Source organism: Pseudorasbora parva, chromosome 10 (genome assembly GCF_024679245.1).
Source record: "Pseudorasbora parva isolate DD20220531a chromosome 10, ASM2467924v1, whole genome shotgun sequence".
In the NCBI taxonomy this organism is placed as follows: Eukaryota; Metazoa; Chordata; class Actinopteri; order Cypriniformes; family Gobionidae; genus Pseudorasbora; species Pseudorasbora parva.
In genome coordinates this window covers 36,011,600-36,034,835 of record NC_090181.1, presented here as the reverse complement: position 1 = coordinate 36,034,835, position 23,236 = coordinate 36,011,600, and the positions used below count along the sequence as shown (strand labels likewise).

General features: G+C 37.0%; 1 protein-coding gene across 6 annotated transcripts in view; it reads right to left on the bottom strand.

Annotated features, from left to right (window-relative positions):
- Positions 1–23,236, bottom strand: part of arel1 (apoptosis resistant E3 ubiquitin protein ligase 1) — a 95,443-nt gene that overhangs the window by 27,203 nt on the left and 45,004 nt on the right. For all 6 annotated transcript variants that reach the window (XR_010908094.1, XM_067456008.1, XM_067456004.1 and 3 more), the window contains 11 exons: positions 18,432–18,676; positions 18,250–18,327; positions 12,871–13,012; positions 12,657–12,778; positions 12,425–12,500; positions 12,177–12,286; positions 11,761–11,940; positions 10,867–10,992; positions 10,410–10,539; positions 10,267–10,325; positions 6,834–6,923 (listed from right to left, as the gene is read on the bottom strand). Coding sequence is in view for 5 of the 6 variants with exons in the window: in XM_067456008.1 (XP_067312109.1) it covers positions 6,834–6,923; positions 10,267–10,325; positions 10,410–10,539; positions 10,867–10,992; positions 11,761–11,940; positions 12,177–12,286; positions 12,425–12,500; positions 12,657–12,778; positions 12,871–13,012; positions 18,250–18,327; positions 18,432–18,676 (1,358 nt within the window). In the remaining variant the exon portion in view is untranslated. The remainder of the gene's footprint in view (positions 1–6,833; positions 6,924–10,266; positions 10,326–10,409; positions 10,540–10,866; positions 10,993–11,760; positions 11,941–12,176; positions 12,287–12,424; positions 12,501–12,656; positions 12,779–12,870; positions 13,013–18,249; positions 18,328–18,431; positions 18,677–23,236) is intronic.

Below are 23,236 nucleotides of genomic sequence, written 5' to 3'. Positions count from 1 at the left end.
TTTCGTGTTCCAACTTTTGAAATTGTCCCGTAACTTAAGGGAACAACATAACCATGAATACTATGATAAAATGGCCCTAGTCACACATGCAAGTAAATTCTTAATATTGATAAAATGTATAAGAAAATAATTTTTTTAATTTATTTATTATTTTTTCTCTTTCTTTCTCCAACAGGGTGTGACCAAGATATCCATTGATGCTTTGTTGTTGGCAAAGTTTCTCATCCAAGCCACTCAGTTCTTCTTAAAGGGATAGTTAACCCAAAAATGAAAATTCTGTCATTTACTCACCCTCATGTTGTTCCAAACCTGTATGAGTTTCTTTGTTCTGTTGAACACAAAATAAGATATTCGTAAGAATGTTTGTAACCAAGCAGATGGAGCAACCATTCACTACCATAGTAGGGGAAAAAATACTATGGTAGTAAATGGCTGCTCTATCTGCTTTGTTACAAATATTCTTCCAAATATCTTATTTTGTGTTCAGCAGAACAAAGAAAATTATACAGGATTTGAACAACATGAGGGTGAGTAAATGATGACAGAATTTAAATTTTTGGTGAACTATCCCTTTACCAGCTGAAACACTGGCAAGTAGCAAGAATGCTCCACTGTATCTACTTTGACTGTGTGTGTATTTTCAAAACTAAAGGTGCATTAAAGACATTAAAGAAAAGTGACAAGGGCTTTGGTCATTTTTTTATTATTTAAAGAAATTTGAAATGAATTCTTATGAAAATGTATTGTTTGTATGACAAATGTTATAAATGCAGATGATACAATGTGTTTTCATTTGTTTTTATCCTCGCTATAACATGTTGTACTAGTTCCACCACTGCAATTTCTAGTAACAATTAAAACCATTTAAAAATGAAACCCCTTATTAAAACGTTTTAGTTGAAATAATTATAAAAACAGGTTGAGTAAACATACATTTTAAAGTTAAAGTCAAGTTTGAGCCAACTAAAAATTATTAATTCAATTAACTTTAAAAATAATTGAGCAAATGTACATTTTAATGTTGAAGTCAAGTTTGAGCCAATTAAAAAATATTATTTCAGGTAACAATTTCTAAAACGAAATTGAGTGAACGTAAAAAATCTGTGGAACCAATTACTAAATAATTCGTTGAAAGCACTAGAATTTTTTTACAGTGTACTCTTGTGTAATCGACGCACCATCCTAAATAAAACCGTCTCTTGCGTGATACCCTACAATTTTGAATAATCCGATCTAATATGATTTCTGACCTGTAAGGTTGCCAGAATAATAGTCATACACGGTGTGTTAATAGGCCAGAGGAGAACTGGCACCCCGACTGAGTCTGGTTTCTCCCAAGGTTTATTTTTCTCCATCATGCCCCGATGGAGTTTTGGTTCCTTGCCACTGTCGCCTTTGGCTTGGCTTGCTCAGTTGGGGACACTAAAATTATGATCAAAGTTATTCAACTAGTTATACAGATAAAATTTATGAATTAGGTTTTAATTAATTCTATAAACTATAATACGGATCTGCCAACATTGTCGCTATATGATAAATTAAAATAAGCTGATAACATCACTGTTTTCTCCAGAACGACTGTACAGCCAAATCTAATTTTGATGCAATATTATCCTGTTTGACACTGTGAAGCTGCTTTGACACAATCGTGATTGTAAAAGCGCTATATAAAGTTGATTGATTGATTGATTGATTGACAAACGAATCGTTCTTTTTAACCAGTTCTTTTTAGTGAACCAGGCGAACCAGTTCACCAAATCGGACTGAATCATTCTAAACGGATCGCGTCTCATATCAGCGCTGATCACACAACTAAAGTGCTCACTTTCTGACATGAGTGACAGTCCCTCAGAATAGAAATAAACGAATGTCTTGAATTATATGTTGATACTGCAGCTGATACTGAGCACGCATGTGTAACTGAACGAGCAGTGGTTCTCGGATCAGCAGTACAGAATCAAAAACCATTTCTTTCGGACACGTTCAATACTGAGAACCGACGAGCCTCTTTACACACAACGCTCTTCCCAACTGGACTATAATTTGCCTTTTTTCCAGCTACAACGGCGTTCCCACGGGACTTCAGCGCGAGATTACAGCTAGCCATCTAAAACAGGTAAACTTAAATAATGGCTAAGTGGCTAAATGCATCTCGTTGTCATGTAAGGAACCTGTTCTTGTTGGACAGACATTTTAATTGCATTTTATATCTGTTAAGAGGCACAAAGACACCCTTTACGTGTATGCCCCCATAACTGCCGTTTTAGCTGAGTGGGGGCTCTGGGCAATAACTGTAACAGCTCTGTGTTGCAAGAACCAATCCGGTTAGTTTTTTTTCTTCTATAGACTGTACTCACAAAGATTTAAAGTTCAAGATAAACTTAAAAATTCACCGGAGTTGTCCTTTAAGACTTGCCTTTTTTGGGACCTTAGTAAATCACCTTGTATGATTCGTGTAAATACTCTCCTCCCATAAATTTTACGTCTGAAAGGGAAACGCCAAAAAATGCATATGCATATATGGTCAGCCACAAAAGTAACTGCTACTCCTTTACAACGATTGTTTTTCACTACGTCTCTTAAGTAAAACTTGACTAGTTTTTTTAACAGCAAAAGACACTGGGCAATGGCACAAGCTGTTTGTAAATTGGCCGTATGTGCTTAATATGAGTGAGTCTCATATTTTAGTATGTGCATCTAGGGCTCAAAACTTAACTTGGTACACTAACCGAAAATTAAGGAGCATGCACCAAACTACAAATTTAAACGGATTTCTTTTATTTGAAAACATGTTTTTTTTTTTTTTGGAGAAATAAAATTAGTAGTGATGTAGCGGTCATGATTTCTCATTTTGCTGTTTATTACCTCTATAACAGGCCAAACTGGTCTTAAACAAAATATATCTTTAGCCATGTGAAATTAGAAACACTTTACACAATAAAGGTTCATTAGTTAACATTGCGTAGTTCACTACATTAGTTAACATTAAACAATAATGAACAGAACTTATAAAGCATTTATTTATCTTTGATCATGTTAATTTCAACATTTACTAATACATGAATAGCTGTATGAGATTAACAAATACAGCAACACAATTTCTCATGGTTAGTTAATGTTAGTTAATACATTAACTAAAATTAACAAATGAGACCTTATTGTAAAGTGTTACTAAATTAGATTTAATTATTGGATAAAAAGAATGGACCACAGAATGGTCTGATTTTCTATTTGTGAAATTATGCTACATAACCAGCACAAAAAAAAAAGCAGATGGACTGATAGAAAATGCAAATTCATTCTCTGCCATTAGATGGTGTTTATGGAACAGCAGCAATATAGTGTTTCTTTGGGTACAAGGGAAAAGAAAATGCCATCAAAACTTCTCTGAAGAAAATCAATTCGCTTCAGAGACACATACATATAAACCCCCACCCAAATTCAATATTTATATTTTGTGCATCACAGTGTTGGGCAAGCTACTTGGAAAATGTAGTAAGCTAAGCTACCAGTTACTCTACATTAAATTAAGCACTACACTTCACTACACTGAAGCTAACCCCCTGGGATATGTAGCAAGCTAAGCTACAGCAACTTGAAAAAAAGTAGTTTACTACATCTAAGCTACTTTTTATTTATTTAATTTTATATTGAACCCACTTCATTCCAATCAATGCTATTTCAGTGATCAATAAAAGTCAAGCATATAATCACACATTTTTTTTTAGTTATACAAAAACTGTCCGAAATCAATTCGGCAGCAAAAACATGTGATCCATAATATTAACCCAACCAGGGGCCTATTGCACAAAACTAGGATAAGGGATAAAGCCGGGATATCTTGGTGATCTTGTCATTTTTATGCAAAATTTAGTAGCCTACACAGCTGTCATGTATACATAGCCTGAAGGCAAACTCATACCAAGAACGATAACGATAATGAAAGATAACTGTATATTAGCCGATTAATTGAGCCATGATCACCAAAATATCCCAGCTTAATCCCTTATCCTAGTACTGTGCAGTAGGCCCCTGGTGTCGAGAGAGAAAGTGAGTGTGTGTATGTATATATGTTCATCTGTATGTGTATTATATGAATACACAACTGTGTGTTTGCATTTATGCTCAATTTAGACTTAAGCACTTTTGCAGGACAAACTGTAAGTTAATTTACAACTCAACTTGTACAAAAAAAGTCCAGTCCAGAAAGTACAGTAGCAAAATAATTAAGACCTGCTCCAAACAGTACCAACATGGCAAAAAACAAAACTGCCTGTGTGTGTGTGTGTGTGTCTCCCACACACATGAAACAAGTTTCGTTCATTCATTCATATCAAGAGGTGGCCAGGCTGGACCCCGATACTTTTAACAAGAGGTGTTTATTCAAGAGACACAATAGATTTTAAAACTTTGCAGTTTCTCTTTTGTCAGCGCGCGGACGATGCGCGTGCAACAGCGAATTGAGCGCTAGGAGAAAAAAAACGTAAACTAGATCCCTATCCCGTCTTTACGCGCTCACTGCCAAAGGAGTACTTTGAAAGGCTCGTGCGCGCATCTGTGCGCGTCTGCGCAAGGCAGAAAGGAACGTAGAAAGTGAAGTATATCCGCGTTCTTATCAGTTGTGTTTACAATTTGAGCTTGATCCTCAGAAATGCATGAAAATGTAACGTTAGCTTGTGTGGACCATGGTGTGGACGCTACCGCACTACTTGATCAACAGAAGAGCTTCGCTACTAAAAAAAGCTATTTCATTGAGAAAACAGCGACGCTACCACCACGCTACTGAAAAATGTAGTTAAGCTAGTAGCGTCACTGTTTGTAGCGACGCTACTGCCCAACACTGGTGCATCATGAACAGTGAGCTTGCTCTGCCTGGTACAGTATTGTCTCTGCTGGTGCTTCTGTTCTCCTCTGCGTCAGTCTTCAGCAAGTTCCTTATCTGGCCTGTTAACATCCTTAAAGGTGTCATGAACTGGCTTTTTACTTTTTTTATACTGTGTCTGAGGTCAACTAATGACGTTTGTGTGGTTTTTACATTTAAAAACATCATAACTAATAAGTAATAGGCCATTTTCTACACTGGTTTTGAGGATCTCTTTAAAACGATGGGTTTTGATGGGAATGCCACACTGGAGACTTGAAAGTAAACACCCATGGCAAGGATTGGATAAGATTTGCATTTTTAATGAGCTTTAGCTCCCCTGTCATATCTATGTCCCTGTCAGTTCACATGGACCTGAGATTTGTTTACAAACGATTCCGCAGTGAAATGAACACCATGTCTTCCCCACATCAGCTGAAACGTCATTAAAAATAAAGTTCAACCACACATTCCTAATATTAGGATCCGAAGGAAGCTTATACAGTGACTGTGTTCTTCCACACCCAGAAATAGCGCAATATCAATAGGTTCAATATGCGCTTGTGAACTGTGTTTTTTTCTTCAGTTTTTCATTTAATTAATTATTTTTCTACAAACTATAATTTACCTCAATCCTAATATATTGAATGTCATACATTCACATCACATGTTAGTGGTAGAGTTATACTCATGAAACACTATAGTTATTCACAATCACGAAAGTTCATTACTTGCATGTGTTTTAAAGCCTTGTCGTTTAAACATTTGATTGCGGTTTTAACATGCTCTTTTCCGAGCGCGCGCACTAAACGACTGTCAAACACGTGATTACTGGACTACGTAGTCTTACTGCGTTAATACTGTCAAATACACACAAGGTTAACACATATAAACAGTCGGTTATGTCTAAAGTGAAAGTAAAATCGCCATGTGTCTGTACAGCAGCACAGCCTAGTGAAAAACAATGTCCTTAAAGGGACAGTTCACCTCTAAAATTATGTCATTATTTACTCTAATATTGTTATATTAATGTTGAGTTTTCATTTTTTATATAATTTTCTCCTTAACATCTTGCTGTTAAGACTAGCTGTTGACGGGACTAGAATAGCAAAAAACTGATGTGACAAGCCATCAGAACTGAAACCGAAAACAGTGGTTAAAAACCAAGGTATGTATTGAACCGTCGACCAACTGTATTGTTGCATCACTAATATACATATATCACTATATACTCTATGTACACTGTCACACTTATTTTTCATGAATGAAGCCTATTGATTATTTTCTGCCACCTTGTGCTTGTACAGTAACATTTATTAATTTCACATTACACTAATCAGCCACATCAATTAAATCACCTTCCTTATATTTTGTAGGCTGCCCTTGTACTGACAAAATAGTTCTGATGCCTAAAGGCATGGACTCCACAAGACTTCTGAATGTGTCCTGTCAGCAGTCTGAGCTACAGCAATCTGTGCTACAGCTCTGTGTGCTTGAACAGGCAGGCTAGTTTTTGCTCTCCACATGCATCTATGAGGCTTGGTTGCCCATGACTACTATGCTGATTCACTGGTTATCCTACCACTTTTGATAGGTACTAACCAGTGTATACTAGGAACATCGCACAAGACTTGCTGTTTTGGATATGATCTAGTCAAGTATCTAGCCATCACTATTTGGTGCTTGTCAAAGTCTTCACCCACTCCAGTCAAGATCTTTTTGCTTGCCCGTTTTTTCTGCTTCCAACACATGAAATCCAAGTACTGACTGTTCACTTACTGCCTTATATATACCACCTCTTGAAAGTTTCCATTATAATTCTACAATCAATGTTAATTATACAATCAATGTTATTCACATCACCTGTCAGCAGATATATAATGTGGATAATCTGTGTATATATCCTATGTTAGCTGCATACCTTGAAAAACTAATAAAATACATTATTTTTTAAATGTGTTAAATCACTCACCTTTTCTCTGAAGTGCCATGACCCTCCAACAATAACAGCATGAGCTTTAAAGTCCAGCACGTTAATATCTCCTGTACCACACATCAACAACTGAGAACAGGAAAGAACAGTCAAGCGTTTAACTTTTTACACATCGACTTTACATAAGGATTCTGTAACATAAGAAAAAAAAAACTCTCAAACTGTTAATTGTTCAAATTAGAGATGCACCGATATGAAATTTCTCAGCAGACATCGATAGCTGTTTATTTAGAATGATATTGGCTGATACCGATACTTTGAAACCTCTCCTAAATAAATTCTGTAATCTATACAGAACCCTCTCATTTGGTATACAATAATATTGGTTGAAATTAACAACAAAGGTATTATTATTAAATTGCTATTTATTTTCAGATATAATAGGCTAATTACACCTAAATAAAAACCTTAAAGTCCTCATGAAATCAAAATTGACCCTATTTACTTTGTTTGCATATATTACAGGTCTTAGGGTGAAAAATTAATCCATGCAAGTTTGTTGCGGTAATTAGGGCCGGGACTTAATTAACGCGTTAATTAAGATTAATTAATTACGGGACTTTAACACGTTAATTAATTACGCAAAAAAAAAATAACAATTTTAACCACACTTATTTTTGCAACGCGGAACGTTTTTCAATGAATGACTTTCGGCAGACCGATTATACTGGAACACCAACTAGCGCGCACAAGTCACGACAACAACAAACCATATTGAACATGAACGAAGAAGCTGATGAGACCACTTTGCTTGGCCCCGTGGATGGGAAATTTTGTTTTAAAAAACGAAAGGATGGAAGCATTGACAAGAGCATGGTTGTGTGCAAGCTATACAACAAGGAATTTGCGTTTCACTGCAGCACAGAGCCACAAATATAACAAATATGCTTTTGCTACACTTAATGGCAAACATTGCGCTGGTCTGCAGTATTTTCTGCATATCATTTAAAGCAAAAAAGAAGAACAAAAGCACTTATTAGAGGCACAATACTTATTTTAGCTCTAGGAAAAAAGTCTATTATCAACACAATCAGAATAGTTAGACTGGACCTAACTGTTCTATATAACGTGTATAGGCTATATATAGGAGTTCAGACTGACATGAGGGGCTACTTGGATGTGGAAAAAAACATCCTCTAGATCTACAGCGAAAAACCAATCACCCGGGCGAACGTGCGCAAGGATTTTCAACATTCTGAAGGGGCACTAATGATGAGGATAAAAGGATATAGGAATGCCAGATGGTGCAGCTGGAAGTGCAGAGCTGACGGCGTAGAATCTGATTCCTAGAGTCCTCAGGTCAGAGTTTTAGATGGTAATTTTTAGGATAAAAATTTGCTTCATATTCTCGAGGAAAGGAAATTCCCCTCGTGTTTAGCAAACACAAAACGAGTTCTCTCGAAAGGGAGACTTCTGGTTTACTGGGACTTTAAATGTACAAACTGTAAAATATAAAAACTTGAATTGTACATATAAGGTAGTTTTCGTAAGCTCTTGCCTTCATGACAAGTAGGTATACATATATAAATATATATACACATGCAAAACACACACACACACACACACACATATATATATTAAATATATATAGTCAATAAAACGCTGGGCCTCTGATAGTGGCCGGGGGCGTGGTCAGCACGAACAAATAAAGGCCGGGGGAAATTGAGTGGAAATTGATCTCCTAAATGCCGTTAATTTAATGCGAAACCAACCTGATGCCACGCGCCCCGATGCGAGTCATGCCAGTGCTTCTATAGTTAATCTAAAAACTTTACAGGGATTGCTTTGTAAATTAAATTGAGAATATAATGGATGCAAGTGCCATTTTAAATAGGCTACTGTAGTCTATGAGAGATGCAACATCTGTGAAAATGCGTGTCAGGCAGGCTACAGATATCGATCTTCACAATGCGTGCGCCTCAATCTGGTCCGTCAGTAGTCAGGGCACTGATCAGGGAGTCAGTCCATTGACTTACTGGAGTCCTGATAAGTGCCCTGACTACTGAACTAGGGAGATGATTAAGACACACTTAATATTAGCCTCTCGTCTCTTTTATGTCTTAAGGGGGTCACACCCAAGCCTCGAAGCTCAGCTCCATGCAGCCCCGTCTCGAGCCTTATTTATACTTTCGCCTGTCTCCGCTGCGCGAGCCTCCGCTGACTGCGCGCGCTCCTCCCTAAATAGACGAGGCCTTGACACGCTCGCCGTTGTGCTATTCTTTGAAACGACAGAGGGCGATTCGGAGTAATTGTTCTATAAACCAACGCGTCAAGAAGAAGTGCACAGGTGATGATATTTATTTTAGTACTTTTCACCAAAAACCACACTACAAAAGAATCATGTAAAACTCAGTAAACCTTGGCTTGATATTATTAGCCTACTTGTGACATGAGAACAAAACATGCACTAAATTAACGATCTCTTAAATATTTCCTCATTTCACTAAACTTTAATGTCATGATTCATTTATTTATTTGCTTAAACCTGGATCTTTATTTAAAATGGCTTATTTCTGCTTTTGTAGGCTCATTCAGTAAATATAAAAACCTAATTTGTGCAAACTGGGGGCCGGTTTGATGAGATGTTATGCTCGGCTAGATTCGCTGAGAACTCGTTCATCGCGGAATTACAAAAAATAAAATGCGTATTATTTTGTTGTATGGTGAGATTTTTGCAAATGTTTCTTAAAAAAATCAATGATATTTGTCCACTGGAACGATCACTTTAAATTGAAAACGGTTTACATAAAGCAAATATATTTAAAACAGATGGAATTAGAAATACAGGCCTGCCCCTAATAAAAGCCTACTTCAAATAAAAGCCGGTTCCCATCGGCAGTTCAGGTAAATAAAGGCCCCGGTCTTTATTTGAGGAACTACGATATATCTATCTATATATATATATATATATATATATATATATATATATATATATAGATAGATATATATATATATATATATATATATATATATATATATATATATATATATATATAATTAACAGTAAGTAAGCTCTTTATTGTCTTTATTGCTAGCTAATAAACTGTGAACATCGAATTACATCCATGAGGTAGGCTAAATATAATGCTATGTGACCTCCTGTTTATAAGCTGTTTTATTGATGTCTTTCCAAGGTTTAAAAATACTTATACGGTTATTATACGGATTTCAGTAAGTTGATATTTATTGAGCATGTTTTTCAAGATATAACTTGTATTAAAGTGGAAGAGATGACTTTCATGACTATGAAAAAGTCATAGTTCCCTAAGTATAGGCTAAATGTTTATTAGGGTATGTTCATGGAACAGCTCATCGAACTGTGGTTTGAAATCCAAAGATATAGAAATATAGTTAGTATTTAGATATAACTATACTTAGATAAAAGGAAACAGCTGTTAGCTATTGTTCTCACCTCCAATTCATTCTCATCAAATATAGCCAGAAGGTTTTCAGGGACCAGTTCATTCAAACCTAAACAGAAGTGGTAATTAAGTTAATTTGAGATTGTCTTCTCAAAAAGGCATTGAATTCAAGAGTCTGATCCTGGGCTCTTACCTTTGAGGAAGTGCTCTACTTCATCTCGCACCTGACTGGCTAGTCTGTACTGGGCCAACAGGTTTAAGTAGTGAATTTTATTCTCATTGGTCACAGCAATTTGAGCTCCTCCAGATATCAATTCCACTACCTGTAACATTATTACGCTCAGTGAAGCTGCACAACTTACATTCACCTGTATTTTCAATTAATAGGAGTGTCCTAACTTGCTTCTGGAAGACCATTGTGCAATAGAGTTTAGCTCCAACCCTAATTAAAAAAACCTGGACATCCAGGCTGGTGTTTGTGCGCTGGCTGGAACTAAACTCTGCCAGACATTGGCACTCCAGGTACAGGATTGGACACTTCTGCCACTTCCATGCATACATGTATTGAACGGTATGATATTTAGAATCAAGATTAAAATGGAGCAGATTTTTTTTTTAAATTAAATTTTCATTGAATTAATGAGGGCTACCTTTTCCAGATGTCCCAACTTGCTATATTTTTCCTCTGCAAACACCAGGTCCATTTCACTGACATCATTGTTCAGAATGAAGCAGACTTTAGTTTTGTAAAATTCCTCATCGTCAGTTTCAAAGTACTGGCAGAGCAAAGAAAAACAAAAAATAAACAAACATTCATATTTTAATGTTAATGTATGTTATGTAATGTTATGTTAATGTAGGTAAGTCATGTATTTGCATACCTGCAAACTCTGGATATATATATATTGTGTGTGTGTGTGTGTGTGTGTGTGTGTGTGTGTGTGTGTGTGTGTGTGTGTTTAGAATCAGCAATTCTCATATTAGACTATAGCTACATTTTTTTACTTAGCAACATTCTTTGAAACAACACCAATGTCTATAGTAACACTCTATTTCTCTATATTACTCTACTTCTATTTCTAACACATATAGAAACTACAATTTAAACAATTTTACAGTAAGTTTTTACAGTTAAGGTAATACAACTCAGATTTCAGCCTAATAAATGATTATGCATGTTATACATAATTGGTCTGAACAAAAACAGCAGACAGGCTAAATGAAAAGTGCTTATGGAAAAGCAAAAATACAGATGTCTCAAATCAGAGCTGCAATTATAAACACAATTTTACAGATGTAAGATGAAAAGAATATGCCATCAAAACCTTTCTGAAGACAGTCAGTTCCTCTCAAATATACAGTACATTCATTTACACAATGATTTCATGTCAGAACAGTGAATTTTGCCAAAAGTAGCAGAGTTTGCAGGTATGGTTTGCAAAATTTGCACCCACTGACTACACATTAAAGGGAATTCAATTGTAAATGAGGAATGTATCACAACAGGTTAACATTTACATTAAATAGACGGCTATGACTGTCACCTTGTAGTTCATACGTAATCCAATAATCTGAGCCAAGAAGGAGCGGGTAAATCTGGCTCGTACTAGCTGCTTGTAGGCCCCACCTAAAGCTGATTCATATAAACATTTCCCCACCACTCGCCCTGCAAACTCATACATCTTCACCCTCAGGTAAGGGGGGCGCTCAGCATTTGGGTGGACCTACACAAAAAACACAAAAAAGCATATCATAAATCATATTCAAAAGTCAATGTTTATATTACTGCAGTTCACTACAGATGATGGATATAAATTTAACCTTTAAAAATACTTCCTTCTACACCAGAACTTTAAATATAATCTTTACAGAAAACAGGGAAATGGGAAAAAGTTTTTCTGCTCACAGAAAACAAATCTGAAAAAAAAAAGTTTTTCTGCTCACAGAGTTACTGACTTACCAAGCCTTGGTTGTTGTCACTGAAGCGTGTGAAAAGCTGGTTGTTTGTATCAAACAGAGCCTTACAGATAAGCTCAAACCACTCACGCCTTGGCCCTCCCCAGTCCAGAGCTAATAACAGCCAAACACACACAGAACCAATTAACCATTAAATAAGATTTATATGTTTACTAACACTAAAAACAGAAACATCATTAAATGTCACACTTAGTGTAATGTTTTTTTAATACCACCAATGAGTCAACCAACCTTCCTCATCCTGGAACACAACTTCAAAATTCTTACTCCAATCAGACACAGAAAAGTTCCGTGTGGCCTTCAGAGACTAAAGTTTTGGGGGAAAAGCATCTCTTTAAACTCCAATAAAATTCAGTGACAGTACTATATACTATTACTACGGTACTAATACTATGGTGTTTCTATATTGTTGTGAAACCTGTTCTATATAGCCCATGAGTAATGATTTGCCAGATTTACTCACTGACTCAAGCAGAGAAGGACGGCTGATTTTCAGGCAGGTTTTAGTGCGAGGTCTCTTTGAATGAATGTGTCTCAGCTCCCGCTGAAAAAAGTTCACCTTATCCTGAAAAGTCTCTGATCCTCCTGGAAGATGCACAAATAACACTCAAGACATTAAACACAACAATATATCTACATTTAATTGTATTTACTGACACACCAACACTCATACTAACCAATGTTTTTGTGGAGAAACCGGATAAAGGTGGCAGCCATGATATTTCTGTCCTTACAGCTGAGCTCTACTGGAGGTTGAATCCCATCATCTACCACCAGTGTTAGGTATTTATGAACAGGGTCTGGTCCATGGTATGTGAACTGCCAGAGACAGGGGAGAATAAATTAATACCATAACACACACACGCACGCACATTTTGACACTTGCAATCAAAATATTTCCGCCCCACAGAAACTGTAACAATTTACAGATGCAAGCTTTTCTAAAGCTAAAAAAAAGTATAACACTTCGATGACATTAAATGTTAATATTAATATATGATGATAATGTTAAAGGGTTTCCTGTAAAATGACACCAACATTTTGAACCTAGACCACTGTATATGTGTATGGGAGGCTTTTCAATTTGGGTAGGCCAAATCCAGGTGGAAATGGCACCAGAGTAATTTAGTGTAAATACATTACTTTGTGTAAAACAAATGCCAAAGTGATGCAAATCTCCAGAAAGTAGAGAATCTAAGCTTTCAAATGGTACCACATATGACATCATAGCTCCTCCACAGACATTTAAAATGAAAAGTATATACATGACAATGTCATTCCCAATGTCATGACAATGACAATGAGTTTAAGAGGTTAAAGGTGCCCTAGAATGAAAAAAAATTGAATTAACCTTGCCATATTGAAATAATAAGTTCAGTACATGGACATCATATACAGTGAGTCTCAAACACCATTGCCTCCTACTTCTTATGTAAATCTCGTGAATCAAAAACACCACAGAAAAATAAGTGCTTCTCAACATAAGGCCAGCCGTGACGCAAGCGGTGGGGATCATTTATATGCACGTCCCCAACATTTGCATCTGTCCAAACATGTTCATTGTCAGGCAGAACTGAGGGAGCCAAATCATCAGGACTGCAGGTAAACAAAGACACTTGAGGATAGCAAAAACAGCTCTCATGACACACGTCATGTCCAGGCTTTGCAGGGGACGTGAGGACTTTTCATATGTCAACAGTCATGGTTGAGGTTTATTGTAATCGGAGACCACAACAATTTAATTCAAAATTGTTCGTTTGGTCGGCCCATTTCAAGCAAGCTTCGCTCAGCGTCTTAAACTGAAGAAAGGGGCAACTATATTCCTGCAAGCAGTGAAGTAGTGATTTATCCACTTATTGACTATCTGTTTAAAACATTTCTGATTAAATTGAGTTTCTTAGAGAGACCGCATTATCTAGATGACGCAAGATGCTAGTACAGTAACAATAGGAAACACCAAGTACCATACAAAACTAAATAGTGTGTCTAATGACAAAGGTTAATACTATTTTGTATTACAAAATACAACCGTAGATATGTTGCTTACAGATCGTTCACTCGATCCTTCTAGCAAACGTCACCTTTTCCATCATATAAGTTAAAACGACAGTCATTTGACAAGACTATTCATTTAGTAAAAATACAAGTTATATATTTATATTTTTGAGAACTAAAGTAGGCCTATGATGTTTTTGCATGCTTGTATTTCAGAGTAGGCTACATCACAGTCACTGCGTAGCCTACATTGTGACTAACGTTATATAAACATGCAATATTGTTGACAAAAAGACAAGTCTAAAATGTAGACTGAATGACACTTTAAGCAGAACATCACAAATGGACATTGCTGAAATGCAGCCTACTTGTTATTGGTGTTTTCAGATCATCCGCGCGCACGTATGGTGCATATGGTTGCCAGATTGGACATGTTTAGGTAAAACACCGGATAGTAGATAGATTTAAATTACTGAAATCTGGCAACCACAAGCACGCAAACTCTTTCTCGTGCGCAGATGATCTGAAAACACCAATAAACAAGTAGTCTGCATTTTACCAATCTCCATTTGAGATGTTCTGCTTAAAGTGTCATTCAGTCGGTCTGTGTTCTGTCAGGACGGTCAGACTCACGAGCTGCTTCGCTGAACAACTGAACTGCTGTGTGCTGTGAGCGGCTGAAATAAGCCAATCAGAGCAGTGCTCAGCATTAATGAGTCTTCCAAATAAGGCAAAAACAGAGCATTACATCCTAGGGACAATTTCTAGGGTTGTAAATGGACCTGTAAAACTGTATCTGGAAAATTTTTGCCCTTAAATAAGCCAAATACCCTCAATGTAGATTTCAGAGAACAATTTAACATATTAGCCCCGTTTCCACCACAGGAACTTTACCCAGGAACCAGGAACTTTGGGTGGTACTCGGTGTGTTTAGACCGCAGGAACGAGGGTCTTAAAGGACAACTCCGGTGAGAAATGAACCTAGGGGTAATTAACAGATGGTCAGCGAGTAGATCGTTCTCTGGGATGCGTTTTCTTGAAAATCGAATGTAAAGAGTTTTATCTCTAAAAACAGATTAGCTTATAATGCTTGTCTATGGGGCACAGGGTAGTAAAATTAAATCGCTAGTTAATACCACTAACAAGGCTCAAAATAGCCTCACACTAACACGGTAGCATAATGAGGGTCCCTACATGCAAACCGAAGCATTGAGAACTTTTTAAGAGTACAAACAGTTTAATAAGAAGATACGTTGTAAACATAGTGCCTTACACGTTCACGGACAGGCACCGTCTCGAAAAACAGTCTCGATGAATCGATCTACGAGCGCTGTTCTAAGTGAGCTGGTCGATAGGAATTAAGTTTGTGAAATGTAATAACATGGACATTTTTATTTTTATTTATTTATTTTCTCTGTTGTGTTCAGTGTTTTCTTCCGGAAACAAGGGACTATATGAGATTCCAAGTCACAGTTCATCACTTAGCAGAGCTCTCGTCGCTCGATGAGTCGAGACTGTTTTCCAAGATGGCGCCTGTTCGTGAACGCGAAATGCGCTCTGTTTATAAAGTGTCTTCTTATTAAACTGTTTGTACTCTTACAAAGTTCTCAATGCTTCGGTTTGTATGTTGGGACCCTCATTATGCTACTGTGTTAGTGTGAGGCTATTTGGAGCCTTGTTAGTGGTATTAACTAGCGATTTAATTTCACTACTCTGTGCCCCATAGACTAGTGTTATAAGCTAATCTGTTTTTAAAGATAAAACTCTTTACATTCGATTTCCATTAAAACGCATCCCAGAGAACGATCTACTCTGTAACCATCTGTTAATTACCCCTAGGTTCATTTCTCACCGGAGTTGTCCTTTAAATGAAGTTCCAGGTAAATATTTTCCCCTCCAAAAGGCCCTGTTCGCGAGGTTGTACTTTTTCAAAGTTCAGGAACTTTCGAGGGCGGGACACGGGCACTGAACATGCTGATTGGTTTAGCATTTTATTTCAACTGGCATTTTTACAACTGGTCAACTGGTCTTTTGTGAGGTTCGGTCTACGTTCAGTAAATATCAGTCTTGCTTTCTGTCTGATGGCGCGCGTTGGTCTCAGCAATCTCACGTGCTATGTCCGTAATAGCTGATAATAACTAACATTGTCATTTTAAATCTAGCTTTACAAGCTTTCTGAATATGCTGCATGCTGCTGAATCTGCATATTAGTGCTCTTTTCTGTCGTTGTTAATTTCCTCTTTAGTAAACCTATACATAACCAGCATAAGCAGCACAGCTTGAATCTCTTCCATACTCGTTATTCATTTTTTTACAGTCTATTTTTCACCATGTAAACGACCTGACCGATTACTATAAGTGTGTGTCCTTACTGGACGTGACAACGTGCGCCGCGCTCATGTTGACAAGAGAGGAAAGCTAATTTTTCTGAGGGGTAAACTTTTTATTTCTTAAGTTATGAAGATAATGTTGGAATAATGACACAGCCTATATTGCCCAAGGCAGTTTTTACTTTAACTGTGCCTGACATAATTTTTTTTTTTTTTCTGAGATGATTATTACACTTTACAACAAATAAATAGCTTATTATATTATACTGTATTAGTCCTGGTGGCCGTTAAGAGTTGCTATGGCTACAGTTAACACATTCCAGCTGCTGGAGAAAACAGCGTTGACATTTTTGATGCGGCAGACAAACTGCATGTGACAAAATGATTGCGATTGAAAGTCAGCACATGTAAACACCAGATCGGTTTAGATAACTTCTCATGTAAAGAGTCCACTAAATCTTTCAATCGGTACACACAAAAATGATTACTGTCCGTCACTGACATGGAGGAGCAGTCGCGCGCAGTCCTACATCACCGGACTAATTTGCCTAATCTTCACGGAACTTTATCGCGGTGGAAACGCAGACAGTTGCATGTCTGGGGGGGAGAAAAGTTCCTGTAAAAAAGTTCCTGGTACAAATTGTTCCGGGTAATTTTGGTGGAAACAGGGCTATTGTTTCAAATCATTCTAGGGCACCTTTAATATATAATGTAATAATACTATGTCATAGGATTTGTTTCATAATACAGCATAATTATTCAACATTTCTGTAGATATATCACTTATTAATATGGTAAGGTACAAAATCGTGTTCAAAACAATTAAGCTTTTAGGAACTCTATAACAACCTTTATTTAGCTTTAGTTGTGACACATGCATAATTTCAACCCATGCATGTGCTAAAGTTGGCCAAGGTGAAAGAGCTTTTTTCCCCCCAAAAGCTAAACGATGTTTTGTTAAAAATGCTATAGCTACAAGAACGTTTTCAAGACAAAAAGTTCATAGAGAGACTGTTGGCAGCATTGTTTGAAGAAAATGCGCAATTTCATCAAGGGCAATAAGACGTTTAATCACAGCAGCTGAAAAAACAAACAAACTTCGATTTGCTGCCAAAGACTTACTAGATGACCTGATGAAAGGGAGAAAAAAAAATTCAGTTCAGACTATAAAAACAACACAAACAAGTACTGACTTCATGCCTTTATGACTTCATACCTTAATACATTAAACTCTTGACCAAGATAACAAAAGGCTGGCTTACATATGCTAAAAGGAATTTAGATAGGCCTGTGGAGTTATGAAAAAGTTTTTTTTTTTTTTGATTGATGAGACCAAACTGCAACTTTTTGAACTTAGGAATGGGGCCTGAGTTTCCAGTAGAGAGGTGTCAGAAGCTTTTACAGGTAACATTATCTGATATTATAAAGAATAAAGGAGGCTCTACAAAATTGAACTGTTGGTGTTTGAATAATTTTTTATATGAGCCAATTAGATTTTTTCATTTGAACTCAGTAACTCAATTTTACATTCTTAGAATCACTCAAATGTATATTAGTACATTTTCTATGCTGGTTTATAGATGCCATTTCGTTCATAAAACCACCATGTCTTGGAAGTTAGGGGGTTCAATTTTGATTGCAAGTGTACATATTCTTAAAGCAAAGTAAGAGTTTGCAAAATAATAGTTTTTTGTAAATGATTCAGAAAAGAGAGTCTGAAGAAAGAATAACCTTAGTTCCAGGGCACACACGGAAAGTGAAAAGACGCCAAGGAATAATTTTCAGGTAAAACTCCTTTACAGAAAATTGCTGAAACACAATATGAGTCAGTATCCAAATGAACAAAGAACCAATATTAACAAACACAATTAACCACACAAATGTAGCACAAATCTATTTTCAAAATATTTTACCTTTGGTGAGATATAGCAATAGACCTTTTTTGGTTTTTTGACCTTCTCTGACTGGCCCTCTACAGGGGAGTCATGTTCCTCCTCCTCATCCCCCATAGAGGGCCGTCTCTGCAGGGCTAGCTGGGATGATGCTAGAAACTGCCAAGGACAGCTACTGTAAGTGCCCATGTTGTAGAGATAGGCCTCAAAGTAGATGCTTATGCCTGGAGTAGACACGTTTTTCTCCACACAGTTCTTCTCATTTTCTGTGCAAGTCATTGAAAAAGACAACGATAAAAGGTTACAGCAATGCACAACCACTCTTCTGGAAGCAATTATATGATTCAACTGTGTCCTGTCATTTTGAGAGGTGCCACTGTTACCCTTGATACATTGCAATATCCTAAACTATATAGATATATCCTAAACTACATTTAGGATTTTATCAGAGTTATGGAAGTTGAACATCATAAAAGACAATGTTACCATCCATTTGTTTTAATCGTAGAAGAAAGCTAGTTAATTATAAGCTCTTTTGCACTAATTTTGTCTTGCGGGTTTAAATTTGTCTTTGTTTCAATGTCACAGAACATTTCCTTGTACTGTCTTGTATTTTCTCCAGAGCGGTTTTACAGCTGAAACAAACTTTGTTGCATTTTTTTCTGTTATCTCTGTAAAGCTGCTTTAAAACAATCTGTATTGTAAAAAGGTCTACATAAACAAAAGTGTCTTCACTACTATAGTACATAGATGACTGCATCCGTATCTCATAATTATTTATGTCACCACATGTTCTTATCCTATGAGTAGACGCCTAGCTTAATTATTCATTGCCGCACACAATTCCAGGCACTTCAAAGAGTGAGATTATTTACAGTAAGTCAGAGATGCATTAATGGATCAAAAAAAAGAGTGCTTGATTTTGATTTGTAAGAGTTTCTGTGTTGCATGAATTGTCGTCCATAGATCCTGAGTCTGTGACCATTCTTTACGGCCCTATAACCGATCAAATGGCAAAATATGCCTCCAAAATTATTAAAGATGCAACTTTTATATATTTTTGATACAGAGTACAATTGTGAATGACTGCATGTATTTGTGTATTAAACTTAGCTGTCGAGGGATATGTATGTATTTGTGTAATTTACGGTAAGCTTACAAAGCCATGTATAACAATGTATTTTGTCTTGCGTGTAGTAGTGGTGTAACATAGATTGTTTTATTGAGATATCATAATATAAAAATGTGATATGTATCATTGATGTTAATTACATGATTTGCAATATGGAGTTTGTTTTATCCAAGTTTACTGTACTCAGGCTCAGTTTACTGTATTTATAGTGTGATGATACATTTGTGGGAAGCTTTGATGCTATTAACTCGATGAGAGTGTAATAAAAATAAAATCATCATCCAGCAGCGATTTCACCCTGTAGTCCATAGACTGGTTTCCCACTGAACCTAAGCAGGGCTTAGTCTGGTCAATACCTGGACGGAAGACCACCTGGGAAAACTGGCTAGCTGCTGGAAGGGGTGTTAGTAAGTCCAGCAGGGGGTGCTCATCCGGTGGTCTGTGTGGGGTCCCAGTATGATGGGGACACTATACTGTAACAAGTACTGTCCTTTCGATGAGACATTAAACCAAGGTCCTGACTCAGTGTGGTCATAAAAAAATCCCAGGATGTCCTTCGGAAAAGAGTAGGGGTGTAACCCCAGCATCCTGGCCAAATTTGCCCATTGGCCTCTGTCCATCATGTCTTCTTAATCATCCACATAAACTGACTGGCTTCATCACTGTCTCCTCTCCAGCAATCAGCTGGTGTGTAGTGGGTATTCTGGCACAATACGGCTGCTGCCACATCATCTAGGTGGATACTGCACATTGGTGGGGGTTGTGGAGATCCTAATTAACCAACTGATGTCACAGATGGACTACTTTGATTATGCTTTTATTACCTTTCTGGACATGGACAGTATAGTGTGCATTCACTTGCATACGCACTCGGACTAAATATAAAATATCTTAAACTGGGTTCAAAAGATGATCGGAGGTCTTTCGGGTGTGGAAAGACATTAGGGTGAGTCATTAATGACTTAAATTTCATTTTTGGGTAAACTAACCCTTTAATGTACCTTTAATGAGTGTACGATAGTCAAAGGTGCGCTAAAGACGGACGCAGACAAGAAAACTTGTCCGGAGTTTTATCATAAATCAATGATGCCTTAGTTGACAGTGAGCTGAATTACATGCAGGACTGAAATGGTGACTACAAAGAAATCTCTAGCTCTCGTTTTGGTCATAGTTTGTCTTGAAAAACCGAGATATTTGAAGGTCGTTGTAGGAGAAGTCACACTGCACGATTGTGTGGCATATCTTCTGACACTGCCAGAATTTTGTCTGAGGTCAAATTTGATCGTAGTGGTCATTAATCGGCTGCTGGTGGTCAAACTAACGATCAAAGACCTCACATTTTAGCCTAGGATCAGAGTAATCTTTTAGGATTTGCAAAATATGTCTCAGACGGCCAAATCGTGGTCAAAATCGCAGTGCGCACCAAGGGGTTTGGGGTGTGTTGTTCAAGTACTCAAAGCCAATCTAAGATTCTGAAATCCACATACATTGTACCCACAACACCTGTCCAAAACCACAGTCAAAAATGAAGTTGTGCACGCATTGTGGTGAGCCAGGGCATAGTACAAGACTGCTTTGCCCCTTAAAGGGTTAGTTCACCCAAAAAATGAAATTTCTTTCATTAATGACTCACCCCAATGTCGTTCCACACCGGTAAGACCTCCGTTCATCCTCGGAACACAGTTTAAGATATTTTAGATTTAGTCTGAGGGCTTTCTATCCTTTGAATGTAAGTGTATGCCCACATGCTGTCCACGTACAGAAGGTAATGAAAACATCATCAAAGTAGTCCATATGTGACATCAGTTGGTTAGTGAACACTCTTTTGAAGTGTCGACAATACATTTTATTCAGCATTGTCTTCTCTTCTGTGTTCCTCAAATAAAGATTCAAAAGCTCATGAATCATGATTCGGATAACGTGTCAAACTGGTAAACTGCTGAAATCACGTAACATTGGCAATATGAATCAAGAATCAATCTGCTGATTCATAACCGTTTGAATATTTATTTGAGGTTTGAAAACAAACGCGGAAGGGAAGATAATGCTGAATAAAGTCATATTTTTTGTTATTTTTGGACCAAAATGTATTGTCGATGTCGAATTCTCATGCTAAACATGGCCAACATTTCAAAAAACAAGTTGGACATATGACAGAGCCGTTCTGTGCCAAATACAATCCTGCAGGATTCAAACAAGTTTCTGAAAGTTTTTTTCAGAGTATGGCCCTGTATGACTTCATAAAGGGCAAGATTTCTTGTATGGGCATTTTCCCGGATGAGCATGTGTCTACGTTTGTGTGTGTGTGTGTCGGTACATCTGTCTTTTATAAATATGATAAAACTAAAGACTCTTCAGAGATATGAAGGATGCAATACTACTCTATAGGTACTCAAATTAACATGATACTATTTACTTTTTATGTGTTATGATTTCAAATAGCTCTCGGGTTTTTGCAAATAGACTTAAAAAATGCATTGGGGAAATAATCAGTGAAACACAACCTGCTTTTATCAAAAGTAGAAGATTGATTAAAAAAAAAATCCTTAGACAATCTTACTTCTATTTCTAGACTTTTTCAAGGTTTTTATACCCTCAAACACCCTTTTCTGTTAAGGTTTCTAGAAATATCCATGTTCTATAATGATATTTTTTTGTAGAGTTGTGTTTAATTTAGGTTCATCACCCAGAATTCAAATGAAATGAGGAATAGTTGTTTATGAAATGTGTCTATTTATAAATTAAGGACAATAAAGGTATAGACATTCTTGGCAGGACCTTTAATATAAGCTGATTTGCAGACAACACTTAGCCTGGCTCTGCCCTCCTACGTACTTCCGCTCAATTTTCATTTTCCTTCAGTACTACGTCTGAGACTGCTGTGTAGTCTTAGGTTTTCTCCGAACAAATTTTTACCGGTCCAATCAGCGAACAGAGGGAGTGGCTGGGAACGATGACGTTGATGTCGAGCACTAGTTTGAGATGTAGTTCAGTAATGGCGGCGGAGAAAGATGCAAACTAAACCATTCATTGCATTGTGGCACCGCTGCCGAATATCCAGAAGTTAAAGCCGGAGCAATAACAGTCTTTGCTGGGGTTTGTTGGTGGCCCTCCAACAGGGTAAATTCAGGAAAAGTTTGATTTTCCAGATCGCTTCGTTAGTGATGAAGGAGTTGGCTGAAGCTATTCGGACGGTAACTGTTTCTCGTGGGGTCGGAAGGTATTGCCATCATTTAAGTTACGGGGGCTAGTCAGTTATTTTATTGCCGTCCGTCTCTCACCACCCGCGGAAAATCCCCGGCCGAGTTAACGTTACCTACTGCTTTTGACAAACGCAAGGTTGTGTTGATGTAAGAGCTGTCCAAATCCACATCTTTCAGTTTTCAACAATATATCACTTCAAAACTCACTGTTTGAAATCATTTTTGACCACTGCAGAACACTATACGGTTGCTTTGCTGTTATTTGGATGCATTTATAGACTTGTATTTCCTTAAAATTTCCTTAAAATGCTGGCAAGTATTTAGAAGAGCAATATATTTCATCAACGCTCAAACAAATTAAAATTTAAAAAGCACTTAAACATTTGAATTGGTCCAATATTTATAGCAGCATTTATTATCATACCAAGCATATGACATTTTATTTGCAGCATACAATGATGTTACAGACCACGTGAGCACCGGGTTCCCGA